This window comes from Cladophialophora immunda (genome assembly GCF_000835495.1).
Source record: "Cladophialophora immunda strain CBS 83496 unplaced genomic scaffold supercont1.5, whole genome shotgun sequence".
Lineage (NCBI taxonomy): Eukaryota > Fungi > Ascomycota > Eurotiomycetes > Chaetothyriales > Herpotrichiellaceae > Cladophialophora > Cladophialophora immunda.
In genome coordinates, this window is record NW_015622545.1 from 591,596 (window position 1) to 619,481 (window position 27,886).

At 53.8% G+C, this 27,886-nt stretch overlaps 11 protein-coding genes across 14 annotated transcripts; 8 read left to right on the plus strand and 3 right to left on the minus strand.

Moving 5' to 3' along the window:
- The first annotated feature begins 1,664 nt into the window (after positions 1 to 1,664).
- Positions 1,665 to 5,205, plus strand: PV07_08579 (uncharacterized protein). Its single transcript, XM_016395762.1, has one exon. It carries the CDS (start codon positions 2,001 to 2,003, stop codon positions 4,824 to 4,826), a length of 2,826 nt encoding a protein of 941 aa, XP_016245618.1. The 5' UTR covers positions 1,665 to 2,000; the 3' UTR covers positions 4,827 to 5,205.
- Positions 5,206 to 5,272: 67 nt separating this feature from the next.
- PV07_08580 (uncharacterized protein) lies at positions 5,273 to 6,755 on the minus strand. Its single transcript, XM_016395763.1, has one exon. The coding sequence runs from the start codon at positions 6,539 to 6,541 to the stop codon at positions 5,669 to 5,671; it is 873 nt and encodes a 290-aa protein (XP_016245619.1). The 5' UTR covers positions 6,542 to 6,755; the 3' UTR covers positions 5,273 to 5,668.
- Positions 6,756 to 8,183: 1,428 nt separating this feature from the next.
- Positions 8,184 to 8,610, plus strand: PV07_08581 (uncharacterized protein; the record flags this gene model as incomplete). The annotated part of the gene is made up of 2 exons (XM_016395764.1): positions 8,184 to 8,467; positions 8,523 to 8,610. 2 exons carry the CDS (start codon positions 8,184 to 8,186, stop codon positions 8,608 to 8,610), a joined length of 372 nt encoding a protein of 123 aa, XP_016245620.1.
- A 73-nt stretch (positions 8,611 to 8,683) lies between these two features.
- Positions 8,684 to 9,079, plus strand: PV07_08582 (uncharacterized protein; the record flags this gene model as incomplete). Its single annotated transcript, XM_016395765.1, has 1 exon — positions 8,684 to 9,079. One exon carries the CDS (start codon positions 8,684 to 8,686, stop codon positions 9,077 to 9,079), a length of 396 nt encoding a protein of 131 aa, XP_016245621.1.
- Positions 9,080 to 9,406: 327 nt separating this feature from the next.
- Positions 9,407 to 9,613, plus strand: PV07_08583 (uncharacterized protein; the record flags this gene model as incomplete). The annotated part of the gene is made up of 1 exon (XM_016395766.1): positions 9,407 to 9,613. One exon carries the CDS (start codon positions 9,407 to 9,409, stop codon positions 9,611 to 9,613), a length of 207 nt encoding a protein of 68 aa, XP_016245622.1.
- An 888-nt stretch (positions 9,614 to 10,501) lies between these two features.
- On the plus strand, positions 10,502 to 11,244 carry PV07_08584 (the record flags this gene model as incomplete). Of its 3 annotated transcripts, XM_016395768.1 has the most annotated exons (3): positions 10,502 to 10,813; positions 10,893 to 11,066; positions 11,189 to 11,244. In XM_016395768.1, 2 exons carry the CDS (start codon positions 10,502 to 10,504, stop codon positions 11,001 to 11,003), a joined length of 423 nt encoding a protein of 140 aa, XP_016245624.1. In that variant the 3' UTR covers positions 11,004 to 11,066; positions 11,189 to 11,244. The 3 variants fall into 3 exon arrangements, with proteins under 3 accessions (XP_016245624.1, XP_016245623.1, XP_016245625.1); XM_016395767.1 differs by having other exon boundaries at positions 10,502 to 11,066; XM_016395769.1 differs by lacking the exon at positions 11,189 to 11,244 and having other exon boundaries at positions 10,893 to 11,096.
- PV07_08585 (uncharacterized protein) lies at positions 11,059 to 13,402 on the minus strand. The gene is made up of 4 exons (XM_016395770.1): positions 12,787 to 13,402; positions 12,240 to 12,737; positions 11,947 to 12,184; positions 11,059 to 11,893 (listed from the first exon to the last, which is right to left on the minus strand). Exons 1-4 carry the CDS (start codon positions 13,086 to 13,088, stop codon positions 11,399 to 11,401), a joined length of 1,533 nt encoding a protein of 510 aa, XP_016245626.1. The 5' UTR covers positions 13,089 to 13,402; the 3' UTR covers positions 11,059 to 11,398.
- A 152-nt stretch (positions 13,403 to 13,554) lies between these two features.
- Positions 13,555 to 16,392, plus strand: PV07_08586 (uncharacterized protein). Its single transcript, XM_016395771.1, has 3 exons — positions 13,555 to 13,854; positions 13,905 to 15,678; positions 15,727 to 16,392. Exons 1-3 carry the CDS (start codon positions 13,813 to 13,815, stop codon positions 16,116 to 16,118), a joined length of 2,208 nt encoding a protein of 735 aa, XP_016245627.1. The 5' UTR covers positions 13,555 to 13,812; the 3' UTR covers positions 16,119 to 16,392.
- A 227-nt stretch (positions 16,393 to 16,619) lies between these two features.
- Positions 16,620 to 18,587, plus strand: PV07_08587 (uncharacterized protein). The gene is made up of 4 exons (XM_016395772.1): positions 16,620 to 17,231; positions 17,351 to 17,528; positions 17,631 to 17,727; positions 17,823 to 18,587. Exons 1-4 carry the CDS (start codon positions 17,060 to 17,062, stop codon positions 18,234 to 18,236), a joined length of 861 nt encoding a protein of 286 aa, XP_016245628.1. The 5' UTR covers positions 16,620 to 17,059; the 3' UTR covers positions 18,237 to 18,587.
- A 611-nt stretch (positions 18,588 to 19,198) lies between these two features.
- Positions 19,199 to 21,520, minus strand: PV07_08588. 2 transcript variants are annotated; one of them, XM_016395774.1, is made up of 6 exons: positions 21,229 to 21,520; positions 20,862 to 21,142; positions 20,654 to 20,791; positions 20,395 to 20,580; positions 20,285 to 20,310; positions 19,199 to 20,177 (listed from the first exon to the last, which is right to left on the minus strand). In XM_016395774.1, exons 1-6 carry the CDS (start codon positions 21,393 to 21,395, stop codon positions 19,377 to 19,379), a joined length of 1,599 nt encoding a protein of 532 aa, XP_016245630.1. In that variant the 5' UTR covers positions 21,396 to 21,520; the 3' UTR covers positions 19,199 to 19,376. The 2 variants fall into 2 exon arrangements, with proteins under 2 accessions (XP_016245630.1, XP_016245629.1); XM_016395773.1 differs by having other exon boundaries at positions 20,862 to 21,520.
- A 3,767-nt stretch (positions 21,521 to 25,287) lies between these two features.
- Positions 25,288 to 27,867, plus strand: PV07_08589 (uncharacterized protein). The gene is made up of 2 exons (XM_016395775.1): positions 25,288 to 26,472; positions 26,558 to 27,867. The coding sequence occupies exons 1-2, from the start codon at positions 26,395 to 26,397 to the stop codon at positions 27,059 to 27,061; spliced, it is 582 nt and encodes a 193-aa protein (XP_016245631.1). The 5' UTR covers positions 25,288 to 26,394; the 3' UTR covers positions 27,062 to 27,867.
- The last annotated feature ends 19 nt before the right edge of the window (positions 27,868 to 27,886 follow it).

A 27,886-nucleotide genomic window follows, 5' to 3' on the forward strand; every position in this document is an offset into this window, starting at 1 on the left:
CCACATTTCATCGTTTTGCGATTTCCGGCAAGACAGCCTGATACAGTGCACGATGGCGGCTTCCAGAGACCTCCCTCCCTTGACGAAGAGCTACATGAAGCTCTTCTTCGAGTCTCAGCTCCGTGCCAAACCTGCACACCTTCCGAAGGGGACCGACCTCTGCGGCAAAGGTATGTTGTCTAAAACCACATCTCCTACCGTCTGAGATTCCCCTCGACATCCGTATACAGACCTTTGTGCTAATATGACCTTTGGGAGCACATCAGTGGCGCTCATCACAGGTTCCAATGTTGGTCTTGGATTCGAGGCAGCTCGCCAATTGCTGTCCTTCAACCTCTCTCACCTAATTCTTGGTGTCCGCTCTGTCCAAAAGGGCGAAGCGGCAGCAGCCAGGCTCTCAAAACAGTATCCGAAAGCGACCATTAAGATCTGGTCCTTGGATATGTCTTCATACCAGTCCGTTGAAGCTTTTGCCAAACGGGCGGGAAGCGAATTGGCCCGTCTGGACTTGGCTATTCTCAATGCCGGGGTGGGAAACGTCAAATATGAATTGAACGCCAGTACTGGCCACGAGGAGATGGTCCAGGTCAATTACCTTTCGACAATGCTCCTTGCGATTCTCCTCCTCCCAGTCTTGAAACAGAAGTCTCCACCGAGCGTACCAGGTCGTCTTTCGATTGTAAGCTCCGGACTGGCTCTTGTGGCAAAGATTCCGGAAAGTAACCAGGCAGTTTTGACGTCTCTCGATGGGTCCGACACGTTCAATCCTATGACCAATTATTCGGTATCTAAGCTGCTCGCTCACATGTTTGTATACCAGCTACAGGACTGGATCTCGGCTGACGACGTGGTTGTGAATCTGGTGGACCCTGGCTATGTCAACGGGACCCAACTTCAGCGTCAGGTCTCAGGCATCGGAGTGATAATCATGTGGCTCTTGAAAACGGCAACAGGCAGAAGCCCGGCAACAGGCGCGTCAACGTATCTTGACGCCACGATCTCCAAGGGCAAAGAGTCCCATGGGTGTTACCTCGCAGACTGGCAGATCCGGCCGTGAGTAGCTGCTTGTTCCCGCCTCTTTATCCCCAGCCAGACTCATCAGAAAATGTCATTGACGCATGCATTGGCTTTTAGATTCGCCTCGGTCTTGTATACCCCACACGGCAAGGAACTGATCGAGCAGGTATGGCGAGAGACACTCGACGAATTTGACTTTGTCAATGCCCGAGGCATACTGAAATTGATGAAGGATGGGAAGTGACAGGAGGATCTGGGTTCGTCTCGGTTCGAGCGAGGGTTGTTTCAGTCTCCCCGACTCGAGAATGCGGGTGTCAGCGCCAGGATCCTACCTCTAGGACTGACAAGATGCGCTTGTACCACGACACTGGTACTTGAAGAAACCGTAGAGGATGGAACACAACGAACAATAATCCAGACTCCGTGCGCAGTTGCTTGGCGGATGTTTGCCGAGCTCCGGAGTCCTTTAGGCGAGGCTGGGAGAGCTTAGGGGCTGATGGGCAGGCGGACGCCTGGATTCCTACTTGTACTTGTAAGCTCTAGTGGCTCTGGGCCGACTGAATCCTGACTGGCTGGCGGCGATTGAGCCCCATCGATGCTGGCAGGTTCCAGCAGCCGCTGCTGCGGCAAACAACAACCATGGCTTCGTCATTCCCAAATGGCACAAACTTTCCCATCTTCCCCTCCCAGCCTCCCACCTTGTCACCTCTTAAGCATTGCCTTGATTCATCTTCCTTCGACGTTCTCTTCTGGGAACATTCCCTGATACAGATTTCTTTGTTGTGCGTTGTTCGCGCGACGTTCCCGGGCGCTTTGAGAGTCGGCCGGAGTTACACCACGCCTGGTCTGGTTATCGATCGACTCATTCCTGAGAAATCCCCTTCCTTCGACGTTCATATTTGTTTTATTTGACTTCAAGGTGGCTACCGACCTCCAAATCGCACCTCACATCGGACATTACTAGTGGTCGTCGCGTGCCCAGCATGGGACCAACAACTCCAGCTTCTGAAGATGTCGAGATGAATCTTAGCACCGACGAACCACAGGCCTACACCGAACCTCCGCCTCATATAGCTGCGCGTTTCCACCGTAAATCCTCTGTCCGCCGAAAGTCCTCTGCCAACTCGTCTCGTCGAAGCTCGCTGTCGTCAATCCACTCGCACTCCTCTGCACGTTCTAGTCATGGCGGGCCCTGCAGCACGCATATCGCACAACATCTTCGACGAGCATCCATCCTTGAGAGTCGAAAGGCTCGCCTAGCCGACCGCGCGGCCCATGCTGAACAGGTCAGGCTCCGGGCCGCTGCCGCCAAGGCGGCACAAAGGGCATCTTACAGCGAGGAGAAGGCTTTAGCGGCGCAGGCAGCCCGGGAAAAGATGCTCGCAGAGATTACAGCCCGCTGTGAAGAAGAGGTAAAGCGAGCCAAAAAGGTCGCCGAGGAGACCAAGGAGAAAAAAGCAGCTGAGTTGGCCAGACTTAAGGAAGAGATGGCCGAGAAGTATGCAGAGGCAGACAGACGAAGGTCTATGTACCAGCAAGGCACACGGCGGTCCAGAACAACTTCACTGGCGGCGGTCGAGGAGAAGAAAGTCGCCCCTGCAGTATTGAAGCGCTCGAATCGCGTCTACGCTGCAAAAGTCATTCAGCGATCATGGCGTCGTTACCACGCGTGCAAGATATCCTCAGACTTCTCGGCTCTTGGACTCGACCTTCAGCGAGCCAAGGCCCTCCCTTTCGAAGAGTTGACTGAGTTCATTTCGGACCAACAGACCACTGCTGCAACGACGTCTGTTCTAAGGCACCTGGGCGTTCTTGAAAATGGCCAAGAAAACTCCGGGGTTGTGCGGCTTTTCCTGGGTGCCTATCTTGTCCTAACACATCCAATGCAAGCTTTCAGTCATGGTGGGAGTCAACCTCAGGAGCAAGAGGTCATGGCAAAATCCCGTTTGCTGATCGAGGCTTTCGAGTCTTGCGTTGAGGCCGTGACCAGTCCGTCGCAGCCGATTCTATCGCAGCCCAAGGTCGAAGCCTTTTCCTTTGCCTTGAACGACTTCACCGTCACTTTCGACGCATGGAAGAAAGAGGACAAGGGTTTGCTTGTCGACATGATGGTCAATTCGTTCGTTAATTTGGATATGATTCTGCAGGCTACTAAAGATGACCCCCACGGCCACGTTGCCCAGGATTATCTTGATGCTGTCCGACAAGAGCAGATTAAATTACTGGCTCGTCTCAAGCGGCTTGCAGGCCCTGAGCAGGCTCTTTCAAGAGTTCGCATAGCCGTCAGGAAGGCTCGAAAGCAGAAAGCGGCAGAACGGGAAAGGAAAGGAAGGGAGCAGGTCTCCCAAGCCTCTACGCCTGCTACCGAAGAGGCGGATGTGGTTGAAGAAACTCTGATGACACCTCCCGAAGCACCTCAAACCGGCCGATCGGACCAGATGGCGAGCGTGACATCTGTTTCCGACAACCTCTCGCACATGATGACGCTAATGCCATCCAATCGGGTGATTGTGCACGAAATACTGGTCAACGGTAGCTTTGAGGTACAGCAACAACCTTGGTCACATGCCCGTAAGGGCTTGACGGACTCCTTGCAGGAAAAAATGCGTGCAGACCTACAAGACGGAGATAGAGAAGCCACTGCGAAGTGGACTCACTCCATGGCAGATCTAATTCGAGAAAAGCTGATGCTGCTTATCACCCCACGACACCCTCTTTATGGCAGGATTGACGGCCTTCTAGATCTGTCTTTGATCAGTCAGCAGTGCCAGAATGGTTTGTTCTCGTACGATTCCTTTTTCAGGGCCATCGCAGACTTGATCGCACAGATCTGTTCTCCGGGCCGAGATGAGATCGTCAGGGCCTTTGGTACTAGCACGGCAGGTGACACGGTTGACCGTCTTTTCGAGCTCATCAACATTATTGATCTGATGAGTTTGGATCACCTCAACTTCCAATTCAGATTAGCCTGTGAGGCGGTGCTGCAAATCGGCCACTTGCACGAAATTGCATCGTTTGATCGGGATCTTGTGGCAGGTGTCCATACACTTGCAAGATCCAAGGAATGGTGGGCCAATGCGAAATCAAGCGTGGGCTCTCAAACCGTGAGTGCGTCTGTGGTATATGCCAGAGGTCTGACCGACCTTGTATTGCGCAATTCACATCTTAGCTTTCGCGACATTCCCGAAACGCTACAGCTTGACTATATTCGCCTGCTCAAATTACGAGCTCGAGTCTTCCAGATGGTGGCCATTTCCTCAATTCTCCTAACCACCAAGATCCGGCTCCGGCGCAACAGGGAATCTCTCTGGGCAAAAGATGCGGAGCGTCTGATGGCTTTAGATCCCTTGAAATTCGAGGCCAGCAGGATCGTCTCTCTGATTGAATCATCCCACATGATGCCAGAATCGACCAAAGAAGGCCTGTCCAACTTCGTGGGGCGGGTTCTGCCCACTGCCGCAGCGGCATCGAGAAACCTCGAGGCAGCAGCGTCAGCAGATTTTAATGCGGCCCTTGACCAAACAATGAACGATCCAGCCGGCACAACCAATTCCGATGTATTCAGCGAGCAAATTGCGAGTTTCCTTCTGAAGACACTGCGAGAACACGTCTTCGCTAGACTTGCGGCGGCTAGCACGGCCGAGAGAGCTCGGACTACGACGGGTGCGGGGGAAGTTCTGGCGCGCGCAGGCATGCCCGAGTTCCTGGAGGAGGTCAACGGACTTGTGGACACCCTCGACAGGGTTCGATCGGCAGACTGGAAGTGTCATGAGAGATGGTACGAGGAGATCGCAAGCCAGGCTGTCTAAGAGCGGGCGGATTATACAACACACATGGGTCTTTGCAAAAAGGCTTTTCGTTCGATTGGCGCGGGGTGATTTCTATCTTTTGGCAGATGGGTTGTGTATATTATGCCTTTACGAAACCACGGCGCAGCAACGAGGACCAAATTGCAATTGATTGACGATGACGAGAGGAAGGAGAAACAACACAATGGATCTAGCAACATATCACCTAGCAAGAAACAAACGAGTCTGTTTTACATGAAGCACATTGGATCTGGCACTGTAGACCCTGTCGTTGTTTCTAGCGAGAGATTCGCTTTGTCTGAGTCTGGTATCCAGCATGTGCACTGAAGATTCTACTAGGTAGTTTGTCCCCGTCTGTCAGGGCCTAAGATCACGGAGCAAATGTTGAGGGGGGAGGGGGAGGGGGACGGGAAGTGGTCTACACCAGTCCCGGGTGAAAGAGGAGGGCGCAGATCAACACGCGGGCAAACAGCCATGATGATCTTCATTTGTCTTGGGGTGATCTAGTCATCCCTCAATATGCATTGCAACCCCGAGCATCTCGTTGCAGCCAACGGATCCATCAGAGGGAAAATCAATAAGTGCCCCGAGCGCAGCGCAGTGGTCGAGACATCCCAGCCTCGTTCAATCATTAACAATCTCATCGTCCGGGTTCCTCGATCGTGAGAGCCCCATTTCGACTCCCCTTCCGCCTTTTGCCATTGCCTCTTGTGGACTGAGGATCAACTCGCACATAAATTCCCTTCCAGCTCTCTTGTATGAGTAAACGTTTAAACGGCCCCTTCAGGAATCACCTCCAGCAGCCAACCCCCCCATTTGCTCGGTTTCGCCACGGGGACTTCTCAGTTCAGATACTTGTTGAACCAGTCGGCGGCCTGCTTGGCGGCGTCGTGGTAGTGCTGCATGTCCTCCTCGCGGGCCTTGACGCAGAAGCCGTGGGTGGCGCCCTTGTAGACGCGGAACTCGTAGACGTAGCCGCCCTCGCCGTCGCCCTTGCTCCCGCCGAGGGCCTCGCGGAGCTGGGCCTCGGTCTTGGCAGCGACGTCGGCGTTGAACTGGAAGTCCTTCTCGGCCACGGCGGACGCGTAGGGGGTCTGGAACGCCTTGACTGCGTCGACGACCATGTGCGGCTCCTTGATGATGTACGACGGGTGCCCGTTGAACTGCGCGTCGATCAGGCGCGCCTGCCCGCCCTCCACCGCCGGCTCCGTGCACAGCTTCGTGGCCGGCCACGCGCCCCAGCAGAAGCCCGCAACCCCGAGCTTGCCGCCCGCGGGCAGCTCGGCGCGCACGTCGCGGGCGAACTTCAGGATGGTCGGGTACGGGTTCTTGGGGTGGCCCCAGAGCATGAACGGGACGGCGTGCGGCAGCAGCGTCAGCACCGTGTACGCCTTGGGCAGGAAGTTGGCGACGCTCAGCGAGCTGCCCATCAGGTGCTCCATCTTCTCCAGGACGGAGACGGGCATGCCGCCGCCGTAGACGACGTCCGGGATCAGCACCCTGCAGCCGGTCGCCGACGCGTACTTGTCGGCCAGGATCTTGTTGTTGACCAGCTTCAGCGAGAAGGCGTCGGGGAGATAGATGATGGCGGATTGGGACCGCGCGGGGTCGCTGCCCCCGGCCACATAGGTCTGGATCCCGTGGACCGTCTCGATCTTGCCCGTGGGCTCGGCGTGGGCGTGCACGGCGCCGCGAAAGCAGTCGGGGCAGGACATGGTTTCGCTTCTCCTCTTTGTTCAAGACCAGATGACCGGCGCTGTCGCTTTGTTTATATTCGTTTGTCTTTGCTCGCTTGCGTCGAGGGAGGTATGAATGAGGTTTTTGATCAGGCGGAGCTGTTCGAGCAACGACCTGGTCTGTGGGCTCCCCTGTCCAATGGCTTGCTACCCGTGACGATCACTCGGCTCGCAATGGGCAGCATGTTGTGGATGATTGGCCGGAGACGTGGACGACACATGCATCGTGCGTGCGGTGATAAGCTCCTTAGCTCCTCCTCTTGCTCCTGCTCCGTTGGACGCGTGTGGTCCGAGTACCCTTGTACGGAGTACATTGCCACAGAACTAGTTGGATAGACTCAGCCGTGGTCCGTGGGCGGGGGCATGGGGCAATGGGTGCCTCAGTCGAGGTTGGGCCGATCCCGGTTCGGAGGCTGATGTGGCCGACTTTGTATACCGGCCATTGGGCCGACAGGGCAGGCGGGCTCTCTGTCCCAATAACTGGAATATAGGTAGGTAGAGTTGTAGATCATTCGGGGTGCGATGGTTGGTATAACAATACGCATCAAGTGCGAGGACCAGCTTGGGCGTTGACAGCCCGACAATGTTGGCTGCGTGCATGTATCTGGGGTCTCGCCTCCAAGGAGCCGGACCTGACGCCGGTCCTCAGTGTCGATGGCCCTCACCAACCCAACATTTACGATAGTGAAAGCGCTGTAGCGAGGCTGTCGGCTTCAGATTCTACTTTACGACTCCATAGTTCCACCAACGATGAGAATTTGTATCAAAGTTGTTCAATTATCGATCTCAAAAACTGGACTGCGGGTAGCCCTAACATCCTCTTTGTTCTCATCGTTTCTCACCAAGATAAGAGCCCACTATTACTGTAGGCGTTCCTCATGGGTTCCTCCATATCTTGATAGGACATGGAAGTCTGCCGGCGCTCGGCTGGTTGTGCCCTTGCGGTAGATGCCGCCATCCTGGACCACTCCATGGACGCAGTTCGATACGGACTCCATAACTGTCCTGTTCCATCCGGGTCTTGTGCCAGCCGACCTTTCTGCCACTGACCCGGAGTCTGATAGACTCCTTCCGGGTAGTGTTCTGTGATATGCTTGGGAGCAGCGTTATAACAGACGCGAAGACTGTGGTCTCTTCGAGCAGAGCGCGCCAGCACGAAATCGACCGAGCTTGTCTGCTCCTTGCGTGCCGGCTGGATCAAAGTGAAAGCAGATCTATTCAATTCCACCAAGGTAGCAATCAAGCGTGTGCAGGGGAGCTACTACACAAGCACAACAAGGTGAACTCCATTACAGCGATCACGGCGGAGATCTTTTCCATTACTCCAGGGTTCGATAGCATATTGCCTAGACGAATGGATATTTCCTTTGGAGACGCGACAGCAGCAGCGACATTTGGTCTTAATATGGCGCCACAAGACGGCGATATGGGTAGCCTCGTCGAAGGATGTGATGGAGCCCTCAGGTGCCCTTGATGAAGGCTAGGGAATCGCGCACACTAACCCTGCGGCCAAGGCGGACGTTGACATGTCATTCTGAGGATTGGGATACTGCGTGAGATCTCGAGTTGGCCATGATGTGCCCCGTCATTCGGGCTATTTGATTGGCTCATCACCACCAGCATGCAACCAACACCATTTGACCGCCCGTACAAGACAACACCGAGCAAATCGCCTTTCACCCAGGACTTTGCATTGCACATATACCTGTCGACTGCCATCTATGCGTCTGTTCCGCAGCGCAGGCAGATCCGTGAGACACCGTCCCACCAAGAATGCCCCTTCGCCAGCCACAGCGGTTTTCTTGTCGAATTCATCCCCGCAGCCAACACTGGAAGCGCTTCACCGCAGCTTGCAGCACAAGAGACGGACCCGTCTCTTTTCAACTACACTTCTGGAGGATGGTTGTACGATTCGACCGCTTTGAACCGCCAGGAAGGCATCATTGACCTGTCACAACAGCTATGACGAGCATCGTCGTCTTGCAGAGCGATATTTGGAGTTCAACGTCACAGAGCTGAAGCGTGCTGTGGTCCAACCAAGCTATTGACAGATGTGAAGATGAGATTCAGACTTTCCGTAAACTCATTGAAGGCTGTTTCCACCGTTCGTTCGATATCGCCATGAAAGATGGCCTGCAGATCGTCGCACGATTACCCTATCCATCCAATCTGCCAAAACGATCCGCTGTTGCCACGGAGGTCGCTACAATGGATCTGATTCGGTCGTACAGCCTCACCGTCCCGCGCGTATACGGATACTCGGCTACCTCAAAAACTCCAGTCGCTTCAGAATACATAATCATGGAGAAGATTGGTGGGAAAGAGATTGGGCATATTCGATACGATTTGTCTATGGAAGAGAAAAGACAGCACCACCTTGCAGGTGGCCAAGAAGCAGCCCTTTTCTCTATCCACTACCGGCATTTGGAACCGTGTTTTGCAAATGTGATCTGCCCTCCACGGATCAAAGTATTGACGTCCCAGCGCACGAAGGACTGTGCATTGGACCCGATGTAGCTCTGTGGTGGCAATACAAACAGCGAGACACGCTGTCAATCAACCGGGGACCAGGTAAGTTAATCACCGGCTCGCCCATCGGCTCTATATCAGTTCGTAGAGGCCAGAGCTAGGAGGGAGCTGGTTTGGACCAAAGAGTGTGGACGGCCTCGCTTTCCTTTCTCTCGTTACAACAGAGAGCTCATGGGTTACCGGAAGTCTTCTCCCGAGGAACATGTCAAACACCTCGAAATGGACTTGCAGATATCGTCGCAGTTGATGCCCAAGTCGTAATGGATGCAGGAATGTCTACGTGTTGATCGGCTCCTGAAGGAAGTAGACGCTGAGATGGATGGCGGACGGGAAAACATTGGGATGGATTCAGATGGCTGGGCTCCCAGCGAGGAATACGACAGCATTTGTGAGAAGAACAAATTCATCAGGCAACAGGTTATTGATCGCACAGAGGATGACGAAGAGAGGCAGCTTAGCCTAGAGCACTATCGGTTCGATGACCATAATGTAGACGAGATAAATCCAGCGCATATTGTTTGAACTGGTGCCCCGTCCAAGCAGAGTGACTGACTCTTTCTTTTGACTGAGAGCCGTGATCCAAGACGTGTCTCCTGCTTGATGACGTGAAGTCGAACGAGACTGCCTACCTTGCTGGAGCTCATCATGGACTCCAAACGTACTGACAGTGTCAGATGTGACCCAGAAAACGGGGCACCGCTCGAGGCTGCGGCATGTTCAAGGGCCACGCCAAGGCTCGTGTCGGATTTCCACAGCCACAGCCACCGCCACCGCCACAGTTTGCGTGCTCACGGCCACTACATAACGACTACTAATGTCATTTTAAGCCACCAATGCTAATATCAATTTGGGCCGTCAGAACTAGAAAGGAAAGAGATTTCTCTGACCTTGGCTCGCCTTGCGTTCTCCACGTTTCATCTGGCTCGTCCACCGTTCGCCATACGGCTTGAAGTGGTCAAAACGGGTGTATCCTCAGCCCAAGACGACACCGGAGGACAAGAGGAGGAAGTGATTGCAGTGGAAGGCCCAAGGAACAGCAAACGAGGGGAGGGAAAAAGGGGAATCCAGATATTATACGAAAACTTCTACGGACCAAAGCACAGGTGACGTGATTTGACCATGGTAGACTCCCCCCTTCTTCCCCCTCCTCTTCCTGTTTCCTCTTTCTCCTTCCCGATGGATCATCAGGGAGCGACGGCACCGTAATTGACATGGTGGTTGACAACCACCCCGAAAAAGACGCAGCAGGAGGAACCACACGAGCAGCCGCACGCGGCGTACTCGCACTTCCCGGCCGTGGCGAGCAAGCCCGCAGCGTACGCGCAGCTGCTGGGCTCGCTGGAGGCGCTGGTCGAGGCGCAGCGCAACTGGGTGTGCAACCTGGCCAACGCGGCGTCGCTGCTCTGGCACATGTACCACGCGCTGCCGCCGGCCGTGGCGCCGCAGGCCGCGGGCGTCAACTGGGCGGGCTTCTACGTGCGCGACCCCGCGGCCCCGGCGACGCGGCTGGTCCTGGGCCCCTTCATGGGCAAGGTCGCCTGCCAGACCATCACGCTGGGCAAGGGCGTGTGCGGGACCGCCGCCGCCGCCGCCCCAGCTGGTGACGATGGCGCCCCCGGCAAGAGTCTCGTGGTGCCCGACGTCGAGGCGTTCCCCGGCCACATCGCCTGCGACGGCGACACAAAGAGCGAGATCGTCGTCCCCATCCGGGCCGGCGGGAAGGTGAGTCTCACCCCCTACCTAATTCGTGTCTTCGTTGGTATCTGGCAAAGGGAACTGCCCGTTGATTACCCCCGTCTAGGTCGTTGGTGTCATCGACATCGATTGCACCCAACTCAACGGCTTCGATGAACAAGACCGAGAAGGCCTCGAGAAGGTAGCTGCGCTGCTGGGGTCGTCTTGCGACTGGTGAACCCGTGGGTTAGCTCAGGATCGGTCTCAAAAAGAGGGAACGGCAGACATAGGCCAAAGAATAGTACGTATTCCGAGTGCTCATTTTGCGTGATCCGCATATCATCATTTTTCTTCTGTACCGAAGTTTCGTTTGTGGGTATCTTGATGTCGACTAACAGTCCTATTTCTATTCCCCTCCCGTAGCACTGAGCAAATTGCATATGCTCGTTCTGAATGTCCTCACAATCTTTCCGCTCACATCGACAAAGGCAAATCTCGAAGCAGATTCTTGCACTTTGCTCCCTTGTACTCATACCTCCACCAACAAGTCGTTCATCATTCATCCCGGCGTGAGTATTTTCTTCAGAAACACTCCTGGTTTAGAGCGGCTGAACATCATGGCAGCATCCCTTTTCATGTTTGCATGCCCATGTTCGCACCATCCGTAAAATTCGAACCCGCTCTTGAACTCTTGATAATTCTCGAGACCTGCTCCTCCAACTCGTCCCAGTCATCCGTCGAGACCTTGGTCATATGCGTGTTGAAGTATTTTTGGATTTCCATCAACTTCTCCCAGTCACCCCGGCTGCTGACGAACGTCACAGCCACACCCACACGTCCGAATCGGCCAGTTCGGCCGATACGATGAAGATAAGTTTGCGGGTCTGCGACGTATCGGCCGCCACCGACAAATCTGTCCGGAACATCGTAGTTGACAACCATTGACACGGATTGGACGTCGATACCACGAGCGAGGACGTTGGTCGTGATCAGAACTTTGGCATGACCCATGCGGAATGCGTCGATGATGACGTCGCGCTGGGCTCCTTCAATGCCTCCAGTCAGTGACACCACCTTGTGGCCCTCGGCGGACATTTTTCGTTCGATGTTGTGTGCAGTTTCTCGAGTCTAGGTCCTGTATCAGCCGGCCAAAACACACTATTCTGAATCGATCGGCTTACCTTGACAAAGATAATGGATGAGCCAATCGTCATGAGACCGTAGAATTTGACCAAGACTTCGTACTTGGCTTCATCGCTGTCGCAGTCCAGGTAGATCTGTTTGATACCTTCGACTGTCAAATCCTTGTGTTGAAGAGTTAACTGATTGGCGCCTGGAGCAAACGCTTCGGCATATAGGACGACGTTTTCTGGGAAAGTGGCGGAGAACAAGACGATTTGAATGGTTTTGGGTAGCATCCTAGAAGCTGGTTAATTGAACCGCCACGCAAGAGTCGGATAACGACAGTACTCACGACTTGACACGAATGCACTGGTCACCTAGACCTTGTTGATCCAGCATGTTATCGGCCTCATCGAGCACCAACACTTTGACTGATCTGACATCCATGGATCGCTTGCGAATCATGTCCATGACCGTGCCAGGAGTTCCAACGACCACTGAGGCTTCGATTTTCCGCGAGCGGCTTGCAGCATCTTGAGGAATGGCAGCGGCCACAATCAGACCTTCCACGAAAGACCCCATGACCTTGACAACGCCTTCGATCTGACGAGCCAGCTCTCTACTGGGAGCCAAAACCAGTGCCTGTGGAGTCTTGCGCATTTGTTCGTTGCTAAGATCGAGACGATGTAGAATGTTCAACACGAAAGCGGCTGTCTTGCCAGTCCCAGATTGAGATTGACCGATCAAATTCTGAGGAGGGTTCATCAGGAGGAGCGGGAGGGTCTTCTCTTGGACTTTTGACGGTTTTCGGAAGTTCATGCTCACGACGCCTTTGAGGATGTTTTCGTTGCTGGTGAAGTCAGCAGAGCATTAGAGACATCTCGAGAAGGGCAACTTACAGCCCTAGTTGCTCAAACGAAGTGGCCGAATAGAGGGGGTTGTTAGGATCTGCCTGCATGTCGGCCAATTTGACCTCCACCTCAAAGTCGGGTTCTTCCAACTGCGATCCCCCGAAAGGTTCTGTAGCTCCATCGACTTGCCCGTTATTCTGTGATGCTGGCTCCGGCTCTTTTGCTCCCATGTTTGCAATTGGTGGTGGGTTCTCGGTTGCGGGAGAGGCTACTTCATCGGCCCATGAGGTGGACTCTGGCTTGGTGATGCGGTCTTCCAGAGACCCGCTTCCAGATGGTGTTTCAGACATGGCAGTAAGTTGAGGAGGACGGGCGCACTCCTATTGAGGTGAATTCTTTGATGCGTCGAGGGTTGCTTCAGAGTGGAAAGGGAGAACTCGGTCGAGGGTGAAGGTGAAGGTGAACCCAAATGGAAGTGAACAAAGGATTCGCTGGCTAAAAATACAGGTGGAAAAACCGCTGCCTTTATCTAGTTCCTGCGGGTTCCAACCGCACTGGGTAGAAATAGTGAATAGAGGTCAGGCAGCTAAGCCAAGTGCTGTGAATCAAAAGATTCAGGCTGCGCTGATGGAATGGAAAATTGGTGACCAGGGGACCAGATCCCACTAAAACTGTGGCGTAAGCGTGTTCGGACAGGCTTTGTGGCGCACGCGTGGTGGTAGGTGCGGGGTCAGAGCCTGGCAAGCCTGGGCCACTTAGCGCCTGCGCATTTGGAGTGCTGCGCTGCGTTGTACCTGGAGCCAGCAACTTTGGTGGGCAGTATTTGCCGCTGGATGTCACCCCAAACGACGGTGCCACCAGTGCTTCAGGCCGTTGATGATTGATCGACTGTCCCTCGCCAATCGTTGGGCGTAAGCTGTCCATCAGATGAGTACGCATACTTCCCCAGCTGCGCCGCAGTTTACACTAAGATCGAAAGAATTCGGAGAACTACGATTCCTCTTCCTCTGCGCCTGATTGACGATATGGAATGATGCCGTTGCCGTCTGGATTACCTGACCACTTGCGATCACAATGGCTCAGGTTGCGACAGTCAACTTTGGCACCGAGCTCAAGGTTCGGCCACTGTGCTCTTCTGCTTGGACGGTACGCTGATGTTATTTTAGGACGGCTACAAGCCGGTCGACAATTGGGTAAACTTGGGCATTACATGGCTCACCGAAATCCAAGAATTCTACCAGGAACGCTCCGCTATAGAAAAGGAATACAGCCAGAAGTTGACCGCTCTGGCAAAGAAATACTATGACAAGAAATCGAGAAAGTCCAGCAACCTGAGCGTCGGCGACAATCCCGCTCTGACTCCGGGTTCTTTAGAATCCGCCTCCCTCACGACGTGGACCACCCACTTATCTACGCTTGAGGCCCGAGCGAATGAACACGCGAAATTCTCTAAAGATCTCATCAGTCAAGTTGCGACACCGCTGGAGTATACCGCCACAAAACTCGAGGAGTTGAGAAAGAGCCATGCCGAATATAATGCCAAACTTGTCAAGGAGAGGGATTCGTCTTATGGCGATCTCAAAAAGTTAAAACAGAGATACGATGCCGTGTGTCAAGAGGTTGAGAATCGAAGAAAAAAGGCCGAATCGTCCATGGACAAGAGCAAGGCTCAGAGCACGTACAACCAACAGTTGATGGAAATGAACAATGTCAAGAACACCTATTTGATTGGCATCAATGTCGCGAATAAGATGAAGGAATGTTATTACCACGAATACGTCCCGGAATTGCTCGATTCCTTGCAGGACCTGAACGAGACTCGTGTTTCGAAACTGAACTCAATATGGCTGGTCGCCGCGGCACTCGAGACCAATACTCTCAAAAGAAGCACCGAGCTCATGACCCGTCTCTCGGGCGAGATTCCCCGAAATAATCCGAGTCTCGACAGCAATATGTTTGTACGGCATAATGCTGTACAATGGCAGGAACCTGGTAATATGATCTTTGAGCCGTCTCCAGTGTGGCTGGATTCAGACAACATGATGACCGATGATGCGTCCAAAGTTTTCTTGCGCAATATCCTGCAGAAAAGCAAGCCACTCATCAATCAACTCAAGGTGGAGTCGGCCCAGAAAAGACGAGAGCTGGAAAATTTGAAGCAGGCTCGGCGAGAAGGCAAAGACAGGCGCGACGAAGTAGAATCGGTGCGATTGCAGTTTGCCATGCAGGAGGACTTGCATGCCGTCGAGCGAAAACGACTGACGGCAGAAGTGGAGACGTCGACAATCACCTCAGTCGTGGGCGATCTGAGCATGTATGGCAAGAGCCACAGCTTTAAATCCGAAACATTCAAAATCCCTACTAACTGTGATCTCTGCGGTGATCGCATCTGGGGCCTGAGTGCCAAAGGGTTCATATGTAACGATTGCGGCTTCACTTGCCACAGCAAGTGTCATATGAAAGTGCCTGCGGACTGTCCTGGAGAACAGACGAAGGAAGAGAAGAAGAAATTGAAGGTGGAACGACAAGCGGCAGCGCTGATGGCAGTCGAGGCCCCTCCACCTGCCTCGAACGGTGCTACGTCTCCTCCTCCCTTGACGAGACAAGACACAATGAGCAGTCTGTCGTCTGGCTACGCGGCTAGTGCCACAAGGTCTTTGTCTGGCGGAGTTCCAAGGTTGTCAGCGCTGGACGATTCAGCCACGAGCTCTCCATTAACGACCATTACTTCCAACTCTGGATCAACGACAGTCGCGGGACCAAGACGGAACAGGATTGTCGCGCCACCACCAGCAGCATATGTCAGCGTACCTGGCGGTGACTTGGCTGCCAATGGGAGTGGTCAACCCAGAGGCAAGATGATGTATCCATATGAGGCCAGAGACGAAGGAGAAATATCTCTTCCCGAGGGCACGGAGGTGAAGATACTGGAACCCGACGGTACGTAAGCTCCACGTGATTCTCCTCATTCGTACTGATCAGTTGCAGACGGCGGCTGGACCAAAGTTCACGCTGGCTTGGGCAAAGAAGGTCTCGTGCCCACGGCCTACTTGGAAGAACTGCCCACTGCAGCCAGCACGCCCGCGCAAGAACGCCCTCCATCATTATATTCCAACTCGAGTGCCTCCCTGGCATCGTCGAACCTGGCGGGCACGAGCAAGAAGAAACAAGGTCCTGCGGTAGCGCCTAAACGAGGAGCGAAGAAGGTCAAATACGTGGAAGCGCTCTATCCTTACACGGCCCAGAGCGATGCCGAGTTCGACATGGCCGAGGGGGAGAGGTTTATACTGATCAGTATGGGGAGTGGAGACGGATGGGCGGATGTCGAGAAAAACGGCGAGACAAGAAGTGTTCCGGCCAATTATATCCAGGAGGTCTAGAGGATCGCCGAGGAATGCCCAATTTTGGGGCAGAGACGCGCCTTCACGTCTGGTTATGGTGCATAGAAGCACAAGAGATGCATTTTGAGCGTCAAATAGAGGCACTGTCATTTTGTCCACGAGCCATAGTTCACCTGGAGAGGACCAAGACCAATGCAGCCTTGTCCCAGGCAGTCGGGTGTAGTGTTGGGGCCGTTTGATAGCGGGCTTGTTTGGAAAAGTTACCATTGGAACTAGAACCCATGTGGCCGGTTTCTTTATCTTCAATATCCTTCCCTCTTGCTCGTTTCTCTGGCCGTAAGTCCATCCCATTATCCCTGATGTGTCGGTAGGTGTCTCGAGTCTCGATGCGTCCAGCCCGCCTCGCCCCATCCAGCCTCGCTTTATATGCCCTGTGGTTGGCCAGTTGATATCTTGGCAAAACCTTCGCTCAGCTCCACGCCAACGTCTTCCTTTGCCATTGCAATTAGACAATATTGCCATTCGTATTCAAAAGGCTCGCTCCGGCAAAAGCGCCAGCACAAGGCGTACACAGGGCAATGTGCTCTCTTTGACTTCGACCATACCCAAGTGCCAAGGACACCAAATCTGCCCATTTCGCAACAAGCTCAATCACATAGAGCTTGCCCACCGTTAGAGTTATGGGCGCTGGCGACCTTTGGCCTTCGAGGCGCAGACCCAACACAGTGGTCGTGTGGTCTTTTGCTAGCATGTCCTTTTCCCGCACTCGAATGCTCTTGCTCTTTTGGGCCTTTTGAAGAGACTATGGCTTGTTGTACTCGGCCAGCCGATGGCCGACTGTCCGCCCATCCGTCCATAAGTACCACTCTCTGTCTCCCCTAGGTTCACCCGTTCAAAGGAGCTGGCTGTCAGGCTTCATTCTGGGTTTTCGTTGCATCTTCAAACTCTGCGCATAGACGGCAGGTTTATACTTGACAGGCATGGCGGGAATCACCGTTTCAGTCACTTCCACTCAGCGAGCGACGGCGAAAGCGATCCCCGTCAGTCCCATCACTTCAGCTCCCATTCTGACCCACCAGCGTGACTTGATCAAGAGGTCCGACACAGACACAGTCGAAGACAACACTTGTGGATGGGTTAACGGTGATCTCAGTGAGCATGGCATCCCCTCACCCAATATCTCATACAACAATGCTTCGGCTTTATTTCCACCTATCTGCTTCCCGCCAGATTCATGCAGGACGATACTAAACGCTGCGGTTTCTCTCTAGACACTCCTCTTGTGTGTGACTATCAAGCCTGCCTTTGGTCTCCCGAACTTCATGCCGTCGGCTGTTGTGCGGACGCTGCCACAACGGATTGCGCCTGGGTGACCTCGTGTGTGCCCTATTCCATGGTGAATAATGGCTGTGATATGGCGTGTCAAGGGAATTACCTCAACACTGTTTGGTAAGTACCATGATCTCCATCTGTTCCTGCACCACCCGAGACGTCGAAAGGTCGTGAATATCTTCCACAGCGATTGAAGGCTGACTTGCTTTGTTTGGGTAGCGACGAAGACTATCCCCTTTGCGCAACGGCGACTTTCGGCGGCCCGGCGGGCTACACCTACCTCAGCTGCACAGACACCATTGGTACAACGGACACGGTAAGGGTTTCGCCTGATTGAATAAGCGTTCGTGTCGAAAGAAGCATCAAGATTCATACCGTCAATATCTACCCAGGCTGACGTCGAGTTTGCAGATGATGCTCACGTACTACGGCGGAAACGCAACCATTGAAAATTTGCCCCGGTACTTCTCCAGTTATTGGTACGGGAGCACGGCTACCTCTACCTCGACCTCGACCTCCTCTCCAACCGAGGATGCCAATGTTGGTGATACGATATCTTGGCTCTCTGGCCACAAGACCATCCTCATCGGAGCTATCGCCGGCTTTTGCGGGTTAGTCCTCCTCCTGGTGATTGGTTGCTGTGTCTTGCGCAGCAAAAGGTCCAAGCGAGGCCGGTATACACCCGCAAATGCGCAGATGCCTCCACAGGAGGGATTCGGGATGCATTATCAAGGCGCGGCGGCATATCAGCGGCCTCCTTCGTATCATCCCAGTTATGGGTATCAACAAGACTATGTCCAGGCGTACGTGACTCCGAATAAGTGAGGGAGGACTGTCGCGAGTTTGTTCCATCTTGAGCTGTCGGAGGTCAGGACTCCTGGGTGTCCTCCTCGAGAGAAGACCCCGCCATTGTGGAATGCATCCTGTGTGGCCCAGAAGGAGGATCCAAACAATGCCTCTGGCCCCTCTTCTCCCCGGCTTGAATTCTTCGGAGTCCTTTTGAAATCATTGTCGTCCTGCGTCGATGGGAGGAGCAAGGGAAAGATGGTGGTGAGGTTGGTTTGCTTGCCCTTTTATTCACCATCTATATATTCATTCCATGCCATGCCATGCCATGCCATATGTGTTGCGCCTCTTTGGACAGTCTCTCAACGCCGAGAACATTCCCGTTTCTCGACATTCTCTATCACCGCTCTATCTTCCCTTGTTTTTATCTCCCTGCCCAACCCATGCCTCTCTCGTCGTTCGGACGACTTTGAGATGGAGAAACGTGAAAACGTCCCCAGCCAGATTTCTCGAAAAGCCAGCCTCAAGCGAAGAGAAGCACCCCTCCTGCCCTCCATAAAAGGGGTGATCAAGGCACACATTCTCCACTACGATCACAATGCCCGGCCGGAGCACTTCTAGTGGGAGTTCAAATGGACTAAGAGTTGGGCTTCGCGACGATCTTGAGGGATGACCTTGGTTCGCGAAGGTGCTTCCCAGGTAAGTAAGTGCACGACGCCGAGGTCGAGGCCGAGGGCGAGGAGTGGGCGGTGCTGTTTGACCTCCCCCCGAGATCGATGGCCGAGGGGACGGGCTTGTCGGGGATCAAGCATCCTTTGTTTTCGCCCATTCCATGAGAGAATACCCCCTTTTCGCCAAACCTACATGTTGCGGCTGCGCTCACTATATATCTCCCATGATGCGATCTTTAGAGGGTGCTGAGAGGAGTCCCATGAGGCGGTGCGATCGGAAACAGCAGGGCATGTGAAGCAGCAGCAGTCAACGAGGAGCAGAGGAATAGGGGATGATGTAAAGCCCGCCTCGAAGGATGAGAGCCTGGCTTAAGGAAACGGAGAGGATCTTTTCGGTCGAGTAGCATTGTCTTGCGATGCATTCCATCACCTACCTCCAACGGTCACCGCTGCAACCCAAAATGAGGAAGGCAGCATATATAAGCCGCCCAATGTAGGGGCTAGTGCTCTAGTAGAGCTCGACCAAGACCCTCACCCCCTTTGTGTCTCTGCTCGGTAACGGAATGAACCTGTCCTCACGCATATCCACGTCCTTCTCGAACGTCGTCTCAAACAGCTCCAGCCGCCCCACATCGCCGTCGAATTTCACCTCCCTGCTGCCGTACACGCGAAACAGCTTCGCTACCATGAGGTACAGCTCCGCGTACGCGAGGTTGATGCCCAGACACTGCATTTTGCCCTTGGAGAAGCTGACGAGGTACTTGTCCAGCCGCGGGTTCTCGATCCACCGTTCAGGCCGGTATTCGTGGGGCGACGGGAAGATGTCGGGGTTCCGGTGGATCATGTAGCTGGTCATGGAGCACGGGGTGCCGGGCGGCACGGTCCAGGATCTCTCGCCGTCGTTGAAAACGAGGGCTTCATCCCGCGCGATCCGTTCGAGCCGCGTGCAGATTCCGTAGCTCAGGCGCAGCCCTTCTTGTATCACGCCCGTGAGGTAGGGCAGCCGTTCGAGCTCGGGCAATGCAGTGGGCTTTGTGGGATCCGGTATCGCTTCGTAGAGCTCTTGTTTCAGATGCTGCAGGACGGCGGGATTGGACAGCAGGTAGAACACTGTAACCGGCAGGGTCCAGCCCGTGGTCACGGCTCCCGCGCTCACAACCGTGGCTCCTTCATCCGCCAGGCGGGAAGTGCGCTTTTCGGCGGCGGGGAGAGAGCTGTCGAGTATTTCGTGGAAGATTGTGGGGTGTGAAGCTGTCTTATGCGAGGTGTCGACGCCGTTGCGGATGTTTTCGATTTGATTCTTGATGTCCTATCGAAGCAACGCAGTGGTCTTGTTAGTCGGCGGAGAGGTTGCTCGGGAGCAAGACAAAAGCGAGGATGAGCACGAGGGCAAAGGCATAGCATTCTACCACTTACCCGCTTGAACTGTAGATAGCGGCTGGCTGCAACCAGTCAGCTAAATGCATGGATTACCCAGGGTGCCAAGGGCGCCGTCAATCCCTCAGTTACACGAAAGCCAATCTTACCGTTCGCGTCGAGCTTTTGAGCCATCCAATCCGGAATATTCAAGACCAACCAAAAGAGCCAGTACATCTGCTTTGCAATCTGGCCCAGTGAACTTGTGGACGACGCCGCTTTCAACATCCAGGGATCAAAGTCCTCGGCTTCAAGATGATGTTCACTTCGAGCAAAGGCGTACTCGGTGATGACGTCTGGTTAGGATCAGTCCTATCTTCTTCATCGAGCGGGGAATGAGAATTGGGCTCAGGCAAGGAGAAGATTTACCGTAAGCATACGCGGCGAATGCAACCTCCAAATTCAAGGGCTTCCTTGCATCTTCTTTTCTCATGTCGCCAAACTCTCGAAATCTCGCCATCAGCAGATCCGCCTTCTCCTCGATGACGCCTTGCAGTTTCCGCACGCCTGCAACTCCCTGTTAGTCTGTATCCCTACCAAAGGAGTGAGCTCTCAGGTCGACTCAGAGAGCACTCACTTTGCATGCTGAAGTAAGGGCTCAAGGCAGCTCGTCTTGCCTTATGCAGGTCGTGAGGATTCGTGCTTGCTCCAGCACCAGGCATGCCGAAACCCTGGGTATAGCGTTCCCAGCGATCCCGTCGCCGTGTGGGACCTGCGTAAATCTCCTCGTAAAATTGAGGCGGATAGAAATGTAACTCTCGCGGATTGATGCGAACAACAGGGCCATATTGCTTGTGAAGGTCAAGAATGCGGAAAGTGTACTGTCCACCTAGAACAACGTCGTAGTAGAACTCGTACCTGAGAACAGTGTCAAGGCAAGGCTCTCCGGACGATGATCTCGGCGAAATTGACGGGTCGAGACTGGAAGACAACAGCGCTCTTACCAATAAGTTACGGCAGCGATTTTCGGGCCCGGGAAGTGAGCGATGGGGCTGAAATATAGGCGATAGATGACAAGCCCGACATTGTAGCATATCCATAAAGCCAAGCAAGCGAGCGGAAGGAAGAGCGACGACTTGGTCTCGAACCACATGGCTTCAAAAACACCCATACTGAACTCTTGGGCGAGGAGTCGGAGGTAGTGGAGAGAAAGAGCGGTCTGTCGAGCATCTCCATGTCAGATTAATATCTTCGGCCAGAGCATGTACCTCGCGTCGTTGCTGATCTGTCCATGATGGATCGATTGAGGTGGCCACTTTGATGGTGGAGAATGTGGTTGGAGATACGAAGGATGTTGGCCCGTAGTTTACCGTCCTGTGCAACGTGTCTCCAATAGCAATTCGTCCGAAACCCGTTGAAATGGATATGCATATGTGATGCAAGATATCAGACATGGAGCCAATGATTGTGATAGGGGAAATAAAGAACAGCAACCCGGCTGCGCGCATGCATTCGCCAAACGAAAGAACGGAAAAGATCATCTTATGGCTTTGTCAAGAAGGGCTTGACATCCTGACAAGCGAGCGGAGGGAGTAAGTGTCTCAATTCCTCTGCTGGCATGTGTTTGATGGTGTTGGCAACCAATCGACTCCGTTCTCCGAGGGCATTTCGACCGCAGTTGAGAAACTATAGCCGAAATGGGTGCTTGCTATATGGTGTGGTATGAAATGAAGTTCACAGAGAGGCCGCGGGAAGACTCTATCGAGGTCAAACATCAAGGCCAACGGTACTCACCATTGCAGGCAGAGAAATCAAGGTCGGTATAGTCCCGCAAATGTACATAGATGATATGATACGTGCATTGATCCACTTGGCTGAGAGCAAGCAGCTCACTCCCAACACATCGTTTATAGCTTGCGCAGAAATGCGACCCAGACCGAAGCAAACGCTCGGTGTGGGAAGGTGGAAGTCAATCAAGCCCGCCAGCAACATTCGCACACGTGTATGATCAGAGGCTGCTTCAGAATAGAAACACCGGACGGATGGGGGAGGTAGGGAGTGATTATTCATGTCGGATGGAGATCAGCGGTCCCTGCGGGAGGTTCACGCTCGTACGTCGCAAGGCACCAAGGTTGAGCGATGTGTGAACAGAAGAGAGTTGGTGAGCAATTGGGTTGTAAGATGGCACTGGGCTGCAGCAGTCAACGATTCAAGCAGAGGGAGCAATTGTTGCACGACTGATTCCCCAGCGCCGGACCTGGCCCCTTCCACCTACCAGCCCAGCCCGCTAGTGAAAGGATCGAGCACGAAGCGGTGGGCAATGTGGTGATGCTCGTAACCAGCTGAACACTCGATCGAACAGCGATGGGACCGAAAATGGGCAAAAGGGGGGACAATGACGCCCTCTTTGTGTATTTGTGTCTCTTTGCAGAACTTGTGTCAATGCACAAGTGATGTGTTTCAATCCCATGCTCTTGCGTCCCTGGCGAATAGCCTACTTCTCGCGACGACGGGTGAATGGGTCGTCAGAGAAGGTGTGCCAACATGGCTTCTTCGAAGGCAAAGAGAGGATCAATTGTCGGACTCGGGATTGAGGACATGGCTGGTAAGGGGTTGAAAGGTGTTGTAGGCTGCTTGCGCCGGGAGTTCTGTCCTCTCTGACAGTGGTGTTGCCGCCCGCTTCGAACCCTGATCAATTCGACCATGGACATAGCTCAACTTATCAGGATTGTCGTGTCACAGGCTAAGAAGTGCATGATTGAAAGGCTGGAAAGTGAGTATCGTAGATATCGCGGGCTCCTGTGCATTGAGCCGCTTTCCAGGCCGAAGGTGCCTGAAAGTTGGGCATTCCGCAGTCCCTAGGCGGCACCAGCTAATGCCTACCTAGGCAGAAATCTAACCAACTTGAATCTCTGCCAGTATCATCAGCGCCCTCACTTGGCACAGACTGGGGATCGCTTAACGCTAAGCTCGTCAACATCACCTCTTCAGATGGAATTGTCCTCGACTCACTTCAAACCTCTCAACTCAACTGCACAAGGTCAGTTAGAGATACAACAACGGTCTAGGTATGTCACCTTGGCTCTGTCACTTCCCGCATAGCGCCAGAGGACAAATGGATGGTCTACCCTGCTGGCAGGCTGAAATTGATGGCTGTACTCGGTAACATGCCAGTGCTTGTGGAATCTTAATGCCTGTCCGCGGCTTGTTCTAATTCCGTCGAGGTGGAACAGCGTACTGCAATCCTAGTGTTCAATAATGATAGCTTCACAAATGGCCATCTACGAAGCAAAATGATCTTACGTTGCAGCCTCCGCCCTCGTTGGGCTTGGGTGTTTCTGGAGCTGGGCACCATTGATGCCACTTTTTCGAGCATTATGCAAACGAGGCGTGGGTCTCACTCAAACGCATTGCCAAATGCAAGCTGGTCGACGGGGGTCCGCTTTGCAATGTCTTGTGGGATTTCGATGCCTCTTTCCTTCGTGGCGCTGTCATTGTTTGGCTCTCCGAGGGCATATACGATACCAACAAATTTCAGCCACTTCCTGAACCAGGCCGGCAAGCCAGACTGCCATCATGCTTGATCAGCCCCCATTCACGAACACCACATGCAATTCACCCTTCTTCTGGCCTGAAACCTGCTGAGCAACGCGCGTCGTGAGGACAGCAACTGGGAGTTGCCAGAGCCGCCTTGAGGACCAACCTCCTTGTCTCATGGTGTCAGGGCGCACATGTCTTCTGACAGAGTCGATAAATCCCGCAAAGTGGCAGGCAGGGTGGCTCCCGGGGATGATTCGCCGTTCAATATCAGATGCAGGATGCATTTCGACCGAAACAGCCATGACTTTGAACATCGCACTATTTTTTTTCACTTTCGCCTAGGTATGGGATTGCCTCCACTCGAGCCTCTAGGGCCGGTTTGGATGTACCCGTCAGGGCCCTGTTCCCAACTCAAAGAGCCCTGGGACAGATCGCCCTCAGGGTCCCAACGCTAGATGCCCCGCGTGGAATTCGCTAACTCACGATGTGAATAGATCAGCGTTCGCCATGGCAGTTAAAGCTCCAGAAGAGCGGTTGGTGAACCTCTGTATTGGATCGTATTCTGCATGCTTGTGGTGGAAGCCGAGTACCCTTCAAATGAGCTTCTGCCCCGGTGCGAGAAGCTCTGGCTTGAGTTCCTGGCACCCCAAAGACTGTCAGTTCGGAGTCGGACTCCTGTGTCAGGAAACGCCCGGGGCAGTTGTCAGTCTCTTTTTGAGACGGGAAAGGTGCTTTCCGAAGAGGTCTCGCAGGAGAAAGCTGTAGTTGAGCAGGGGCAGTCGAAAGATCCTTGAGCACCTGAGCACGCATTGGGACGCACGGGGGCAGCAGAGAGGGCTCATTGGAATCTCCCAAAGGTGCCGTGGAGAGAGACAGAGAGCGCCGAGTGTTTGCCCATTTGCTGGATGGCGCAAGGATGGAGACGACACTGACTGACACTGACACTGCGACACGACGGGGTGGAGATTTGGTCGGTGGTTGAACAGCTTCCAGCTGCGAACATGGCAAACTTCGGGTGTACCAGATGGACCATCCGGTGGCTTGATGTCTTATAGGGATGGACTACGCCGTGTTGGCTGGCAGACTCCTTGCTTGGTGGACAATTCCAGCAGTCTTGTGGCCCGTGCGTGCCTCGTCAAGTCGTAGCCAGCTCGCTAGTTAAGCGATGCAAGGCACCATCCGTGGCCCGTCGGTCTCCATTGTCTCCATAGCCAAAGTGAGTCCAAAGGCAAACCCCTCGCTTGAACCAAGAACACCACCTGTCAACTACCCTTCTCTTGTTTCTGCGCCTCCCTTCTGTTCCACAGCCATCTGTCCCTCCAGCGGGATGACTTGGGTGATTTGCATGCGTGTGGGCCGAACTGGGTGGGATGAGATGAGGTGAGTTAGGTCAGGCTGGCAGGCTATCAGGCTGCTGGTGTGTCCGAGGAGGAGTGCAGGAGAAGGAGTCGTAAGGCTGGCGCGGGCCGCAAACTGCGCCCCATCCGTCTTTTCTCTCTCTTTTCCTCCCCTTCTCTCCCTCTCTCACTTTGACTTCATTCAGCCACCCGTCAAACGCGACCTTCCCCGGCATACTAGTGAGCAGAGGCGGGACTCCCTTGCTGACTCCCTATATTGTTATCCCATCTCATTGGACCAGCCAGACATGCAGACCTAGGGATATTCTTTCTAGTCGTCTGCTAAAATGCACCACCACAATTGTCCCCTCTCCTTCGATACCCACGGCCTTCCTCTTTGAACTGCGCCTGCTATTCGTAGCTCAAGCTGTCAAGCTGTCGGAAGATGCCTCGAAAACACCCTGCCTGCTCTTCGAGAGTGACGACGCCGCGGCCTCCCAACGAAACCTTTGACACCTATGCACACAGCCTGCCAGATCCAAACTCTGGTATACTCCTCCCCCCCGGTAGACCTTTCCGGTCCCGTTTGCCCCCTTCTATTACTCCTGTTTGAGCCAGTCCCTGAGCCCAACTTTTCCATCGCCGACCTCTTGCTTTTACCAGCCGATCTGTGCACTTGGTTCCCAGCACCTTGGGGAGGGAAAAGCAAGATACTCATAAGATTATACTCAAAATAAACAAGACGAGGCCAACCCCACTATTTTCCCAGATTTTTGGTGCCGATCTGCCTCGCGGAAGGAGGTGAACCGTACGATCTGAGCACAGGCGACCCCTCCTCCCATGGCGGTATATCTCTATGATCAACAGGGTAGTTGGCCCCTCGTCTCTGCATCTTGTGGCAGCAGTCGCGTGTCTCAGGGTCGAACTCCATAAAAGACCCTTGTTAGATGCATGCAAAAAGGTGGGAAGCTCCCTCCCCATTGTGGACGCCTTGGATCTATGTTGCTACATGCGGCACCCTGTCCTCCATTGAACCTTACACTGCCGATTGCTCCAATGATGGCACACCTTGAATTACGAGGTTGAACGACTGAGTGAGTGTCGGGACAAATACAAGGCCCTTGGCAGACTGTGATCTCCCTTACTTAGAGGAGAGAATGCCCGCCTCTCCGGCTCTCCTTTTTCTCTTTCTCTTTTCACAGAAAGATTCGTTCAGTTGTCCCCATCCGTGATCTCCGACCAGAGCCCTGAAATCTCCCCCTATTACCCTCACCGCAAGAACCAGCCGAAGACATGGCGGGAAGAGTCAAGAAGTTCACCGTCGGCGTGTTCGGCGACCCGGGAGCGGGCAAAACAACACTCATCCATCAGGTAAGCCCGCGCTTTGGTCGGTGGGCCTGCACGTTGGGTGGGAGGTGATGATCACACTGACGTGTTGTTCGCTGGGACATTGTAGTATCTCTTCGGGCAATACCTTGAGGAGCACAAAAACATGGTGCACTACGGCAAATGGGTCAACGTCGAGTCCGAGCTGATTGAGCTCGACATCATCGAGACGGGCAAGGACCCCATGGACTATCCCGAGTGCGACGCCATGATCTTCGTCTTCAGCACCTCGTCGTCGGCGACCTTCCACTCGGTGATGCGGTACCAGAACAGCCGCCGCCGGCTGATTGCCTTGGTCGGCACCATGACCGACTACCATGGGCAGACGGTGGCATATGACGCCGGGCTCAACCTGGCCAAGTGCATGGGGGCCGGGTACTTCCACTTCTCCCCGCACCACGGCTGGGGCGTGCAGACGCCCTTTGAGTTCCTGCTCCGCCGCTTCGTCGTGCAGCAGCCCAAGCAGGTCGAGATCGTCCAGGTGCCCTCGATCAACGTATACCAGTGGGTGCGAGCCAAGTGGTACGTCCACCGCATTAAGAAGCCCAGGAGCAAGGTCTGGTACGACGACTAGACTGGGACAAGGGATGTGGGATGGGGAACAAACCAGTTTTGACTCAAGAGTCAACAGGCGTCTCCTCGCACTGTCAATGAATGATGAACGATATATCACAGCCACCTAGACGCAACAGCCAACAATCCACCGACCCATCGACGGAAGGGATGAGATGATATGACACCTCGGCAGAAGAAACCGAATAACGAAATCTTTGAAACCAACGCGGAAGAAGAAAATAAACACACACACACAATCGAGGCATTACCATCGGAGGTTGTAGCTAGCAACTCCTCTTCCTCCTTTTTCCTCTTTCCTAACCCCTTCTTGCCCTCTCACGCCAGGGTAGGGGGTGGTTGAACCTCTTGTACGACTTACGACCTTCACGACACACCCACACAATCGATCGACACAGCGACAGACTGACAGACGACATGGGCACGGACATCGATATGGACATTCACATGGACACCACCGACCAGCCACAACACCTCCAGCGAGGCTTTCATTCGGCATTGGCGGTCATTATTTTCGGGCATTTCTATTTTGGCTTCAATCACTTTCTCTTTCCCCCTTTTTTCTTTCCCTTTCCATTTCACTTGATGCTGGGAATGATGGGACGGCCTGGATTGACGACGAGGAACGAGAAACCAAAGCGGGGCGTATGACTTGGGGCACTTGGAACCATGACTAGGGCACAACATCGGGAAGTTTTCATTAACTTTGTGAATCAACAAAACCCGCCTTGCGTACCAAGGGGCAAAAAGTTTCATCTCTATCTTTCTCTCTCTCTTTATTGTACTATTACCAACTATAGCTTCCGGGGTTCAGCATCCAGTATCT